Source organism: Colossoma macropomum, unplaced genomic scaffold (genome assembly GCF_904425465.1).
Source record: "Colossoma macropomum unplaced genomic scaffold, Colossoma_macropomum, whole genome shotgun sequence".
NCBI classification, from domain to species: Eukaryota; Metazoa; Chordata; class Actinopteri; order Characiformes; family Serrasalmidae; genus Colossoma; species Colossoma macropomum.
In genome coordinates, this window is record NW_023494788.1 from 41,098,484 (window position 1) to 41,114,165 (window position 15,682).

At 42.3% G+C, this 15,682-nt stretch overlaps 1 protein-coding gene across 1 annotated transcript in view; it reads right to left on the reverse strand.

Moving 5' to 3' along the window:
- The window catches only part of thoc2 (THO complex 2), a 104,404-nt gene that overhangs the window by 13,408 nt on the left and 75,314 nt on the right, over nt 1–15,682 (reverse strand). The window contains exons 27-33 of the mRNA XM_036569369.1: nt 15,126–15,257; nt 14,529–14,713; nt 12,955–13,139; nt 9,211–9,313; nt 7,706–8,067; nt 5,815–5,873; nt 4,387–4,422 (exon numbers count right to left, since the gene is read on the reverse strand). Of these exons, the coding sequence (XP_036425262.1) occupies nt 4,387–4,422; nt 5,815–5,873; nt 7,706–8,067; nt 9,211–9,313; nt 12,955–13,139; nt 14,529–14,713; nt 15,126–15,257 (1,062 nt within the window). The remainder of the gene's footprint in view (nt 1–4,386; nt 4,423–5,814; nt 5,874–7,705; nt 8,068–9,210; nt 9,314–12,954; nt 13,140–14,528; nt 14,714–15,125; nt 15,258–15,682) is intronic.

The following is a 15,682-nucleotide window of genomic DNA, read 5'->3' on the forward strand; positions in this document are numbered from 1 at the left end:
AACTGATGAAAACTCACCCGATTCACATTCTGCTTGTTGTGACTTAAATATATGGCTGTAAAAATTAACCACTGTGGAAATTAACTAGTCGGTTTAATTATGATCAGCTTGAACACTTGCCATCAGGCAGTTATGTAAGAACTGTGAGAGAGCTGCTTCGCTTTTTCTTGAAAACGTGAGAAGACTTTTCTTGATGGTTCAAGATATTATTCAGACTTAAATAGCATTACAAACAGCACACAGTAAGTACAAATAGTTACTGATTTCAAATACGCCTGAAACAAATATTCAATATTATCAATTAACAAATTATTCAATATTATCAAAAAAATAAAACTGAATTAAATTTTTAAAATAAACAAATAAATAACAAATACAGGGGTGCACAACTCCGGTCCTGGAGGGCTGATGTCCAGCACAGTTCGGAGGTTTCCCTGCCCAAACACACCCACTTAACCTGGCAATTACCAGGTAAATGTAATCAGGTGTGTTGGAGCAGGTAAATCACCAAACCGTGCTGGACAGGACCGGAGTCGTGCACCCCTGAACAAATACTTCCACTGACGATTTTTTTTATTTTACATTTTCGAAGTGATGTCCTGCCACGCATCCCTCTGGCCTCAATTCACATAAGGTACTCCATTTCCCAGAACTCCCTGGGTGCTTCAGCCAAGTGCTGTAAAATAGTCAGACATTTCAAACACAGTCCTACAAAACACAGCACAGCTGAAAGCTCAGGATGTACCATGCGCTGAAATTCAGCTCTCGAAATGAAAGCGCTGGTCCATTTATTGTTAAAACTGTGCTGAATGATCAGCAGAGCTTTATTTCACTGCAAATGAGGATTATTTTATTTTCACCTAAAAATCAAATTCTGATGTGGAGCCGCAAATGGCCAGTAAGTGCCGCAAGTTGCCGACCCCTGAGCTAACGTACGGAAGCACTTCGGTTCTATGGAGTTGAGGGGGAAAACCATATTACATGTTTCCACCCATTTTCCACCCAGGTGTATTTGCTGCCATCGATCAAGCGATGTCAAAACTTCCACTCAACTCGGAAAGGACAAAGCAAATTACACTCTCTCAACTTTTACAGCCATGGATTTGCGTCCGTTCTCCGTCGTTGAGAACCAGGGCTTTCAGACTATGCTGCACACTTTGGAACCGAGATACAGCGTCACGTCTCGGAGATATTTTACTGACACAGCGACCCCCCCACTGTCTACAATGAGACCAAAACTGAAGTTATAGAATCACTGAACAAAACGGGTAGAATAGCTGTGATCTGTGTGGACGTCCACTGCCTCTGGATCTTATTTCACCGTAGCGGCGCATTTTATCACAGATGAGTGGCAGCAGCGTCTCATGTGCTCCAAACAGGAGCAGTGAATGAGAGCCTTCCAGTTCACTTGCCACATCACGTAAATTCATTATGGATCATCACAAATACTGCGCTTTAAAAGTTCCAAGGAGTGAGAAAGAAAGAAAATCCTTTATAGAAAAAAAGATGCATCAATAATCGTTTTATAATCGCATCGCAACCTCTGAATCGCAATCGAGGTACCTAGAGATTCCCATCCCTAACGCAAACTACTCTAAATTCTCGACTACGGTTTCAATCTGGGTTACAATCACACATGCTGGACACCTCCCAGAGCCAAGAGCAGGAAATAAAAGAGGATCTTCTATTCAGCAGGGGTCAGCTTAGTGAATGTAAAACAGCTCCCCTGGCAATGCTGAGACCATTAGCCTACAACACTTCTGATATTTCTTTAATAACATAATATCACAGATAATATCTGGGAATACCTTGAACGTAGGCCCTGTTGGAGGGGGAGGGATGGCAGCCTACTCAAAATTCTGTTGGATTGCTTTTGCGAGAGGTGCCATCAGCATATTTTCAAATATCCTGCCATTGCCTTCAGTGACCATAACAGCGAAAACACTTTTATCTCTCCGCCAGCTGACAGAAGCTGTTCAGAAACGAGTCAGCTGCAGAATAGCAGAGCGAGCAAGGAGCCAGAGTCCAATCAGACAGCAAGACGAGCGAGGAAGGCCCGGGAGAGCGCGGGCAGGGGGAGAGAATAGAGGATATTGTGGAGGAGAAATTACATTAGCGGAATGTGGAGCTGGAGAGTTTGTGCGCGTGTGTATGGGGGAGTGCAGGGGAAAAGAAGTTATGAGATATGAGATATGATTTCTTTCCAGTGAGATGCAAATTTTGGGTTAATGAAGGGCTTTGTGGTTTTACAACACGCAAATTGAGCAGAATCTTGTTAACACGGGAAAAGAGATTTTATTGTACTAAATGCACACAGTAAGTCCTGACAACACCGTAAACCTCCAACCACACGGTGAGCTTATTATGAGCTCTCTCTCTCTGCGCTTTACATCCATATTTAAAAGGAAAATTCTGGAGGGGAAATGGGCACGTCGATCTCACAAACCTGCATACCTGAACGAATAACTCTGCTCCACAAGCGCATCCTACGTGTACGCCTACGGTGCATTAGGAATCAGGGCTGCACATACATTTCTAGAGCAGGCAGCACGAGTGTGTCACAGATTAAAAGACTGTAGCGCTGAGATAAAATGTCTACGATAAAACTTCGAAAAAGTGAGCTCAACATTGTTCTATTAACTGTGAAAGCACAGAAGAAGCATGTAAAAGATTTTCAACAGGGGCGAATTATTAGCACTGAAGCTGCATTTCATTAAAAGAGAAACAGCCACTTATGAACCCACACCAGCAGGATCTGGGCATGGTCGCGGTCACAGACTTTAAAATATACTTTATTACCCAAAGGTAAGGCTCAGTTTGATTTTATAGGCAAGTTTTAAATTACTTCATTCTAAAAAAATGATAAAATCTAAAAGATATCAAAAGCAGCAGGTACAGCAGAGTGTGCCTGAACCTAAAGATGTCTTTGTGCTGGCTAGTATTCCAGCATGTGGCTTTACAGCCCCAAACTACACAACTTTTGCACTTAGAGAGGCTGTTTAGTTACAGGCCTTTGGGCTGCTTCAGCTGCTGAGGAGATCAGGCTCGGACAGTTGTGTGACAGATCTTTTTTGTATTCGCACAAGACTAATGTCTTTTAGCACAACTGCACTGTAACACTGTACAGCCATTGCAACACATGCATTTCTGTTCAAGTGTCCTAAACATATGATTATCACTCTTTTGCTCTGTTTAGTATTTTCGTGTACAAAAGTGAGCATTGATAAGGGCTGCAACAAATATTCTGCAATATTCAATAAAATTAATAATTATTATTTTAAAAATGGCAAAGCCATTCAAATAATCGATGTTTACTACTTTTATGCGCTTTGGGGAAATAAATGTTTATCAAGCCAAATACTACAGGGAGATTAACTCAAAAGAGGCCCCGAATATTCTGTAATAACTCTCTCTAGGATGAAGCAATCTGAACGAAACAACGTGAATGTGCTCCTCAGAGCTTCGAACAAGCTGGGATGCTCCTGTGTCGGAGCGATGAGGTAGGTGCCGGAGAGACGCCGCTGCGTTTAACCTCCGTTTGCACCTTCCGGGTGTGTAGCCCCCGTACCCCTTCACGTGTCTGGCTGAAAACAGAGATCACTTCCAGCATCGAATTGTAATGCAATCGATTACAGGTATGTAGCGTATTTTTGGGTTCAGATTGCTTCATCCTAACGGGAGTTACAGCAGAATATTCAGGGCCTCTTTCGAGTGAATCTCCCCGTAGCTTGTCACCAGCAGCACACAGCTGCCAGGACCACACCCTGAACTGATTGGAGACTGCGATTTGACATAGTTTAAAGACTCTCACAATTTGACAGTTTTTTTTTTTTTGACAGGACTAATCTTATCCGATTTGTTTTTTCATTTTCCTAAAGTATTTCAAACAAGGTAATCAAAATGTGAAATAAACAGAATGTATGCGATAGTGCAAAAATAATAATAATTTAAAAAGCAACAAGAACATTGTTCTGCATTCAGTTATTAAAGTGAAACGTCGTGTGCTTTTCCTACTCTTACATGAAAATCCAGCTATTTAAGATAATCAAAAGAATATTCAAAAATGGAAATACTTGATAGTCGCAGCCCTAGTACTCAAGCACTTCGGGTATCAAGTACAATTCACTGGACAGCACATAATAATTAGATCCTGCGATCCAAAATAAACCCAAAACCTCCATTCCACAAATTTCTAGCATTTGAAAGACCTGATGAAATCAAATGGCACCACTTGTGTAACTGCAAATTTTGTCTAAGATATCATACTAACAGGCCCTGTCCTTGTAAGGCATGCACACGATGCACTCATTCTTGTACTAAAGCCTGTCATTATACAAGAAAAAGGAATGCACATTAAAGATGTGGAGACATTAAAAGGGTTCAAACCTTGGAGACTGAGTCCTTTAAGTCGTTGAGATTGTCCTGTAGGAATGAACGGAGACGACAGATGAGCTGAAGAGGTTGGCACACAGCAGGAGAAAGGGTTGAGTGGGGGGGGAGGCTGGCCGGCATTCAACACATCCCCTTAAAGACCTTCAAAGACTAAAACTTTGACATGGTTAGTGGAGGAAGCGACTGGACTATGTAGTCTAAATGCTGGTCTATGCAGGAGCATCTGCGTCTAGATGTACTTGAACCTGTGCATTGCGCTGAGCGATACTGGTTACATCCTAACTGGGTTCTTTGGTCTAAATAAATAAAGTGTATCTCTACCAATTCACTGCGTGAGTGCTGGGGAAGATAAAACGGCCTAGACTCCGACTAGCATTCTAACATGGTGGAGTGCTACAGCGCTACATTAGGGGGCCTGGTGTATCAATGTTTTAAGTGTACACTTGGTGTAAGGTGTTGGAGGTTAGGGTGCATATAGAATTACAACAAGCTCCCTGGTTGCAGATAAGCAGCTCCCTCTTGAAAGGCTGTGCCCATGCTTTTCCTTGGTAGCCATTTCTCTCCCTATGTTGCTGCTGCTGGTGATGCATCATGGTGTTTTCCCTGGATGGCTGGAAGGCCTGTCTGCCTTTGCAGAAGATGCGGAGGTCTGGGGGAGCAGGGGAAATGCTTGCTGGACCGCTTTTTCACCGCAGGGCAGGCGCACACCACAAAAAAAACTGCTCGAGAGCGGGAAAAAAAAAAAAGAAAAAACAACACACCCACAAGCAGAGGTGGCAAAAGGGGCTCTCGTCAGGAGGATCCGGGGAACGGGTGACGCAGCAAAGGCATCCGGAAACCACGAATGCCAGGGCCGTTTGCCGTGACGCTATAATCGGGATCTCTTCCAGTAAACATTCTCTTGTCCCGAGGTTTAAGGGAAAAAAAATTAAGTTGAAAGAAAAGCCTTGTCTCTCATTTACTTTTACGCTTTCTCAATAAATAATATGCTCACAAAAATGTCAAAAATCAAAAAAAGGAAAGGGCGTTTTACAAAAATATAATCTATATTTACAAAAATGCTTTATATGACAAAAATATTTTCTGAGGCACTTGAGTAGGGTTTTCAGCATGTACAAAAAAAGGGAGCCAAAAAATAAGCGACGTGTTAAGCTTTTATTATTTTTGGCAAGTCCATGGTATTCTATCATAAAAATTGATATGTATTAAAAAGTGATTCTCCCAAAAAAAACAAAAAAAATATAGTCCATCTGATGTATAACTTCTCTCCCCTACTGCTCTCCTATGAAGGCTGGGTTCCAGAGGCCTCCCCTGCATTCTCTCATGGGAGGGGGAAGGACGAGGAATGCGTGGATAAACATGTGCTCTCCAACGGGGGGACAAGAGGAAACAAGGGCACAGCCCTCCTCAGGCCATACTAACCTTAACCGCAGAGGAGTGTGATGGCGAAGAGTGGGTGTCAAGCTTTCGTCTTTTTTGTTCTGGCAGAGAAAGAAACAAAGTGCAGTCTTTCAACATCTTGTTAAAATTAAGAAAAGGCAAAGTCAACAAAGGAATTCATACAGTCTACATAGAGTTGGATAGTCAATGTACTATAATAACGAAGCAACGTGAAATGTAATTTAACCCCTGTGTGGTGTTCAGGTCTGTGGGACCCATTTTCAATGTTTATCAAAAGAAAAATGATGCAATTTATTATTATTTCAGCCTCAGATTCTTGTCCTTTGCTCATTTTCTGTGAAGAACATATAAAATAACCCATTTTCAGTGTCTTCACTCTGTTCACCCCCCACACATTTATATTACACATGTGGTGTTGGGTGAACCAGCGGGGAGTAAAAGTGTGGAGGTGCTGTGTCCTTCACTCTGTTCTCCTCCTACATGGCCTGCTGTTAGTGTGTGTGTGTGTGTGTGTGTGTGTGAGGGTGGACAACATGGACAGGCTGCTGACTGGCTACAGCTGCTAAAGGAGAACCCTACGCTGACCACCTGTGATATTTTAAACATCTGGTATTTTTACATAAATTGTTTCGGCTGTATTGGTTTAAAAAAAACAATGTGGTGGGTCCAGCAGACCACTGAGTAACACACACATCAACACCACACAAGGGTTAAATTCACACACTATATACAATCGAGCTTTAAGATCATCATGTGACAGTTATGATTGGCCTGATGCTAATACCACTGACCACCACCGATTTAAACATCACTTGAAGATTCTTACTCAGCTGATTTATATCCAACGTAACGTTCATTTTTTTTGTCCGTTACAGAAAGGAAGTTAATTGTATTCTGTATTGGAGCATCATTTCTGGTCAGGTCCAGCGTTTGGAATTTTACGACCTCAACTTCCAGACCTGAATTTTACAACCTGAATTTCTCGAACTGAATATTACAGCCTGAATTTCCAGACCATAATTTTACAACCTTAATTTTACAGCTGGAATTTCAAGACCTTAATTTTACAGCTGGAATTTCAAGACCCTAATTTTACAGCCTGAATTTCCAGACCTGAATTTTACAGCCTGAATTTCCGGACCTGAATTTTACAGCCTGAATTTCCAGACCAGAATTTTACAGCCTGAATTTCTGGACCTGAATTTTACAGCCTGAATTTCTGGACCTGAATTTTACAGCCTAAATTTCTCGACCTGAATTTTACAGCCTAAATTTCTCGACCTGAATTTTACAACTTGAAAAAGCATCAGGAATTCAGGTTCACAAATTCAGGTTCAGCATCACGTATTCAGGTTCTGGCGACACAGATTTAACTCCATAGATTACGTTAACGTTCTATGTGTATAAGCCTCTTTTTCACTGTACACTTTAGACACTAAAGGGTTCACTGGAGCAGTGCCACAGCAGAAGCATGTTTGGCCCTAAAGAACCTTGCTTTGGATGAGACGTGATTTACCCTTTATAACGTTTAAAGAACTTCCACACACGTTTTCCATACCAATCAAAGGGGCTTTTCTAGAACCTTTACATTCTGTGGAGGTACATTATGTATGGTGGGGTTCGTTGTGGCTGACTAGGAAAAAAGAAAAAAGGCCAAAAGCATTTTCAAGGGGCAGAGGAAATACTTAGCACAAACATGAGAAGATACTATTAACCTACAGGCTGAGTAGCCTCAGTCGAGATTCACGAGATTTTTTTATTTACATGTAGCCGAATGTTTTTATGCTTAGCTACATGAAATTTAAAATCATCCAACTTGATGACCATCAAGATAGATGCAATCTATCGCCAATTCCACTGACATCCCCTCCCCAAACTAACACACCCACACCCCAAGCAAACGCTCCCTTACCCCGTTCTGACTCTGCTCCTTCTGATCTGGGAACCGGTGACTTGAGGGAACCCGGCCCAGGGGTCTTCTCCCCCTTGCTGCTTTCCTTCTGCTTGCCCTCCTTGGACACGTCTCGCTCCTTGGACGACTCTTTGTCGGTGGACTTTCCGTCTGTCTTGCTCTTCTCATCCTTCTTCTCGTCCTTCCTCTTGTCCTTATCGGCCTTGGGCGTCTTCTCCTTGTTGTCGCCGGCCTTCTCCTCCTTCTGCTTCTCCTTCCCTCCTGCCTTGGCCTCTGGAGTGCTCCCCGAATTCTTCTCTTTCTTCTCCTTTTTCTCCTTCCCACTCTTCTCTTTGTCCTCCTTCTCTTTGCTCCCTTTGGTGCTGAAATAAAGGAGAATAAACAGATATTTATTTAAGTAACCTTGACAGCTCAGTTGAATGATAATTAATGTAGTGCAAATAATGATGCATCAATTCCAGCTGAATTTAAGCTTGTTTTGATTAAGGAGGGTCATGATCTTTTGAGGGCGATCTTACATAAATTACTCGACTCAATATAACCTCTCAAACTGAATCGCTTTTATGGAGTCTTGCCAAGTCATAACAGATAAAATTAGCCTGCCTGCGATGCACAGATCACTCAATTTTCAGGACCCAAAGCATTTTGCAATTCTGTTACCTGCAAACTACCATAACAAAACAAGCCCCCCACCCTAAAAAATGAAAGAATTTAAGAATTTAAACTAAACTAAGCCTCATATCATGGGAGTTTACCACAAACCCTAGCCTGGAGTATTACATCCACGATTAAACACTCTTGACATTCTTTAGACTCATTGGTAGAAAGCGTGCCATTCCCCGAGCCCCTGAGCATAAGTGAGTGCCCTTAATGAATATTTTCTGAGCACCAGACTATGACTATTAGTGCCAGGAACCAGCCTGACCTCTCGCTTCTCTCAGCTGAGGTGAATTACAAATGCACTCCACTGCAGCGGCTGACTAGGGAACATTCTCTGACCTCTGCAAAGCATGTTCAAGCCCGCAGGAACCATTACAAACTCATTAAATTCACACTGTTCCAGAATGGGACTTAATGAAGACCTTTCTTCCCAGCTCGCCACATGATTCCCTTTGAAGTCCTCTTTCAAAATGATAGTTTTACACAACCAATTTGATGGGCCTTTCACAATTGTCTGTATGTTGTAACAGCCATGTCGTACCGGGATGGCTCCTTTCAAGATGGTTCTTTCAGCAATAGCTCAGCTTAATAGAATAGTAAGAGGATTCTCGCCTGGAACACTGTTCAATTTGATTACACAGTTCATAGGGAAGGTAGACTTTGATAAAAGATTGATTTATTTTGCGAGTAGTTTGAAATAATAAGCTGGTGCTAAACTTCCTCACCCCAGGGCCTAAACTTTTAATAACATTATCCAAGAGATGAGAGCAGTACATCATTCCGCAGAGCTCCTGCTTGGCTTGTGCTCTGTGTGTGTGTGTGTGCGGACCAAGCCTCGGGTGTACCTGTTAGGTGTGCTGCTGCCATTGCTGCTGCTTGCTTTATTCGCCGTGGTCGGGTTTTTGCTGGCAGTTTTCTGAGCCACCTGAGATTTGTCCTTAGATTTCTCTGCAAACATCAAAATGTAAATAAAGCTGTTACAGATTGTGTCAAATGACGGTTTTCATTCTTTCATGCTTCGCAAAATGGGCCGAAATCATCTCAAAAGCGCAAATGGTTACCGAAGCCTTGGTTACGGTGTTAAATAAAACCATAACCGTAGGTCAGATGAAGGTCATGCGACGCAAGCTGTGCAAGTGACACTGGCGATAAAAATGGCTCTATAATAACAATCGCTTTATGGAATGTGCTTATGGGGGGGAAGAAAGGACAACAGATGACACTTTGCGTGGACATTATGTACACAGTAAAACTACGAGCATCCTTTGGAGGCCATTGAAAGCTCATAAAATCTGAATGAAACCGAGATGGCGCTTCAAAGCGTGTGAATTATTTAAACGTACTGGGCAAGTCCTTAGAGAAGCAGTAATAAATTTACATGTGGAGGGAGGCTTCATCAAGAGCAAACAAACCACAAGAGAAGACAGCTGAAGGAAAAAAACCCTCCTCACAAAAAATTAAGACAAGAAGAGCGTGATCACTGTCACTGAGAAGCGGGATGCATCACAGCTGGAACTATCAGATATTTCATTCGAATACTAAAACAGTTTATGCAAATAAAAAACGTTCAAGATGTTTCGTTGAAAAAAATAAATATTTTTAAATTCCTCTTATTATTACTATAAGTATTACCATCATTGACAATATTAAGTGGCATTCTAAATATTACCACCACTAAAAGATAATTATTATAGACTAATATTCTAATTAGGCCAGTATGATACATTTTTATACTACAGCACACAATCTATTATCTTTTTATCGTTTATACTTTTTAATAAAGCCTAATTGAAATAGTACAAGGAAATGAAAAACACTCCTGATTATTATTTTCATAGCAAGTTCTATAAACGTGATACGGAGGGAAAACTTCTAACAATCATCCTGAAAAATGAGACTTTCGTTCGTCAGTGAATGGGGGAGTGACTATATTTTGGATTCTATATGATGAAGGTTTTTAAGCCGTTTTTGTACCTTCTGCTCTGGACAGCTCGCTAGCCTGCATGCTCTCATCTAATCTCAAAAACAAATATAAAGAAGAGCATAGTAACTAGCCAGCAATCCAGAGCAGCATGCAACTGATTTGGACTGTAGATGAAAAAACCCTACGTCACCTCAAATAAGTCAGGAATGAAGTAAGGAGTCTCAGTAGCTCCAATCTCCAATAAGTCTGACGTGCAGACTTGGCAACTTTGTGCTACTGGCAATAAACTAGTGTGTGTATATATATATATATATATATATATATATATATATATATATATATATATATATATATATATATATATATATATATATTTTATTTTTACCCGATTTTCTCCCCAATTTAGTCGTCTCCAATTCCACCCGCTAGTCAGGACTCCCCCAGTCACACGATGCTATCAACGCTAGGAGGGCGAAGGCTAACACAGGCTTCCTCTGAGACCTGTGAAGCGCCACCGCTTCTTTTTGAACTGCCGCTCACGCAACGTCATTGGACAGCCGAACGCGCTCGGAGGAAAGCGCCAACCGCCAGATCTGTTACGTCAGCTAACAGAGGCCTGCGCTGACTAGCATCGCGCTGAGTGATGGGGGGAGAAGGAGGGGCCATCCTACCCACCCAGAGAGAGCGAGGCCAATTGTGCTCTCTCGGACTCCCGGCTACGGACGGCTGTAGCATCACCAGGGATCGAACTCGCGACCTCCTGATGAGGGACAACGCTTAGACGGTTGCGCCACTCGGGAGCCCAAACTAGTATATTTATAAGTATTTGGTACATCCTTAGACACAACACCACCTTTTTGGAACAAAATCACCAACACAAACTAGTGGCACTGAGATTCTGAGAAGGGTCTGGCTGCAGACATGCACTCTCAGCCTGACGTGCACCGCCAACCTACTGATGACGTCAGTGTCGCTCTGCCACCACAGTGTTTTTGTCGGTTTTATGAGGGAAAACAGTGAATCACAAGAGTTACAGTGAACGTTTACATGCAAAAACATATTAACGCTGTCATGATAATAAGGTAATTAAATATGGAAAGTTTCTAAATAAAACCACAACGATAAAGACATGAATGTCGGGTTTATTCGCAGAAAAAACAAACAGGCTACGGCTGTCATGAAAGCCATGCTGAAGACGATTAGAACCATTAGGAATGAAACCTGATCGTTTCGCTTCCTAACGGGAAGATGCAGTTAGAGACCATTAAGAAACAAACAAATGTATGTGGAATCAGTCCCAGAATATCGGATTAACTGATTTGAATCCTTTACACTGTGGTATCAACCCATCAGGAAAACACAGAATACCATTAGTGATTACAGAAAACCACCAGGAACCAACAGTTTTAATGGGTTCTATGACTTTTTTCAACAGAGAGGTACATTAATGTAATTCTCTAGCCGTTTTACGGATGAAATAAGGATTAAGTGATGTTGCTAAGCAGCAGCAGCCAAATGTTACTGTGCTGTTGGGCTGCTTCTGCTATTGTGGCAGAAAGTGCAGGTGCGTGTGACGTCACTGGGGCTGAGAGCGCAAGTCTGCAGCTAGAAATTGTAACCCCCATGTTACCTTCAAATTCACCAACATCTTATGTCTTTGCGGTCAGTTTGACCTGAGAAATTCAAACCTCTGGGAAATATCAAAGTTCTCGTATGTTTTCCCACTTCCCCATGTCGTGTGAACTATCAGGGGTTCTTGTGCTTCTACAGGTATGGCTATGTTAGGTTAGGGCCCTGAAGCAGAGGGAAGCGTGTTCAAGATTACAAAACTGCATGTTATAGTGACCTCAATGTCATCCAAAACAACCAAAACAACACAACTAAAACAGCCTGAAGTCAAACTGACCCCAGTGAACACACGTGTTACAAAATGTGTACAGGACAGTAAAAACACTATGATGTTAATTTTATGTTTACCCCATTAAATTAGAAAAGGTCATTAAATATGAAGCAACTGTCAATTATTAATTTAGAGACATTTAAACAAAAAAAAAAAAAAGAATCAAATGAGTCCTTCATGTAAAATGCTAGACTATACAGTGCTGTGAAAAAGTATTTGCCCTTTCCCAATTTCTTCTTTTTTTGGATATTTGGCCCTATGTGGAAATGTAAAGCTACTAAGCTACTGAATCAACCAGTTAACCAAATTTAATCGACTATTGGGTTCAATATCACTAGCCACACCCAGGCATGATTACTGACAGACTGTTGAATCTAAACATCACTTAAACAGAACCTGTCTGGCTAAACGGTCTCAAAAAAGCAGGACAAGATGCCACACGCTAAAGAGACTCAAATATAGATGCGAAGCAAAGTCATTGAAATCTATCATCTAGAAAGTGTTACAAAGCCGTTGCTGAGGCTCTGGGACTCCAGCGAACCACAGTGAGAGCCGGCCTACCAAAACTTCACCAAGAGCGCACCGAGGACTCCTCCAGGAGGCCACAAATGAACCCAGACGAACATCTAACAAACTGCAGGCTTCATTTGCCTCAGTTAAGGCCAATGTACACGATTCCACAGAATTCCAGAATTTGGATGCATCCCTAATAAATCAGACCACAGTTACATGGTCCTAGATTCCCTCTTTTGATATGGAACTCACCCGCATCCTCAGCAGTCCCCTCCTCGTTCTTGCTGGTGGCAGAGGCAGCGGCGGCTGCAGGCTTGCCGGTGTTGCCGGGCCCGTTCTGCAGGCCGCCGGGGTTAGTGCTGCTCACTGGCTCTTTGTAGTGGAACTCGTTCTCAGGAACCATATGCACTTTCCTGCTTTTCAACTGGCCAGAGTAGCTGCAAGTCACACACATGGTTAAAATCACAGCACACGAGAGATACTGCATATTCAAAAGCTTCTACAACACTACAACTCTAAATGAAATGATCTCAGTAAAAAAAAAAAAAAATAAATAATAAAATAAAAAAAACACAGCAGGGGGACCTTAATATTGAGATTTACGAAGATGCCTGGAGAAAAATCTGAGAATGTTGGTTTAATTGTAATAACTTAATGTCGTAATGCATTTGATGATTCTGTACTTCTACAGCGCAAAAGGACAAAAGATCAACGACCCTATCCACCCAGTCAGATGGGGCGTGGGAAGAAATCCCACTGGTGGCATGTTCAAGTTGAATAACAATACCGACTTCAATTATCTCAGAGTCTGCGTGAAAAGACACTTGGAGCTCAATATATCGCACAAAGGACTGAGGGGGAGGGAAAGAGTAACACTAACTCAAGCTAACGGATGTCACTTCATCATTAACCTTAGAAACAATGAACAAATACCAATCAGCAAATGACAATTTCAGCTTCTCTTACCATTACCGCCCCTCACTGACGTGTGAAATATTAACACCCGCGAGCCGCTTGAAAACAAAGTGTGTCATTACCGGGAACGGGAGAGGCAGGTGGTCTGCGGAACGGCTGGGCATTTAAACCTTATTCTAGCAGGGCGAAGAAAAGCTCATTACAATTGATAACTGATAAGATCACCTCGTTGTGACAGGACAAAGGCCGCAGGGACGGCGCGGAGTCCAACAAGCGAATTAATGGCATTCATTAAGCCCTGATGCAGAGGCTCTTATAGCGGGGTTGACCTGTCACACTCATCTCTTGCTTGGATTGACTGGGCTTTTTGTTGGGAAGCGACTGAAAGTGAGCTCGGAAAACGGTGAGGAACGCTCTCCACACTCTCACACCGCACGCTGCGAGCCGATCCCTTGTGGAGAACGTTACCAGTCACGAACAGCTTCACCAGCTCTGATAAATAACTTTAGACTGGCAAATTTCATCAACAGTGCATCAGAGCATATGCTAGCACCAGCGAGAAGTGGGTGAGGATAAATCTCTGCCTCTGTAATAGGGCTAACCTGCTGGGGGAGAAGCAAGGGAACTCCCAGACAACGAATGAGGAACAAACAGTTGGCAGAAACTGCACTGCTTTGCAATTATGATTGATCTGCTAAATTCCTTCACATTCTACACCACTACTCAGCACTTGAAATAAAAATGGAAAGATAAATCGCCCTACCACACTTCATCCTATCAGTTTGCCACCAGCCAGACCCCTGACAGAGGTGAGTTCTAGAACATAAGCCCAGCCGCCCCTCCCAAAACACCCTGGAATGGTAAAAGGCCCATCAGAATGCAAGGCCGAGGCCCGCTCTCTGCTCAGTTACCCCATGGCTAATGCATAAAGGTCGGGCCTCTTCTCCTTCTCCTCCTGGCAGATCTTGTGCACACGGCACTCCAGCGCCTGGCCCAGGTTCAGCACTTTGGGGTAGTAGGGTAGGATCTTGGTCAGCACGATCAGGATGTTGCGTATGTGGGTGTACTCACCCGTTTCCAGACAGTGCACAGACGCCTAGACAGCAGAACCAAAAGAGACACACTCAAAAGTTTTGCACATCGGACGTCTGACGTCAACTAACATATAGGTTTCCATTTTCAGATAATAGCACCATTATTAAAACACCATTTAACGTCAGACTAGACAAAACAACACTCAGATGACGTCGACTATTCATTCCAAATAAATACAATTAAATTTGAAACACTGTGACTCAACCTCACACTTCATCAAGTCCGTAATGGCTTGACTCATTACTTAAAGTTCAATTAGCGGTCACAGTCTGGCTGCGTACATTTGCACATTGTACCCCGAGTCCATTAGGGACTACAGCACACGCAGCAAAAGCACTAGAGGAAATGTTAACATTTGAGCATAAGGAACAAAATCATAGATCCAGCTTAGTTCAAAACAAAAAAACACTAACTTTAGTCAACTTGTAATGCCACTTGTGAACGACATGCCGGAAGTTCTCGTAGTCTAGTTGGTCCGCCTTGTTCCCTCCATCGAAGCCACTCGCTCGGAATATGGTGAGGAACCCTGGGTAGTTGCCACATTCCTAGCAAAACAAGCACAATAAACACAATAAACGCTATTTAACTTTTAATTCTAAAAGTAAAGCTCTAAAAACACTTAATATTGGTGTTAATATTGGGTAATTCTTTGGAAAGGGCATCTGATGGGAGCTTACATAATCAGTATTAGCTGGCCAACAACCAGACACCATCAAAAATAAATCCTCATGCAGTTCTTAACACAGTTTCAGAGCTTTGTTTTGGGTCCAGTGAATTCACAGAGTGGGAGTGCAAAATTAGATTACATATTTCAGTGCAACAAGGGTGTATAACTGCATAATTACACTTTGTACACTGATTCATGATTTATGAATCATATCTGTGTGTGTGTATATACACACACAGATATATCTATGCACACACACACACACACATATATAAAACAGCCATGTGAAGTAGTAAGTACACC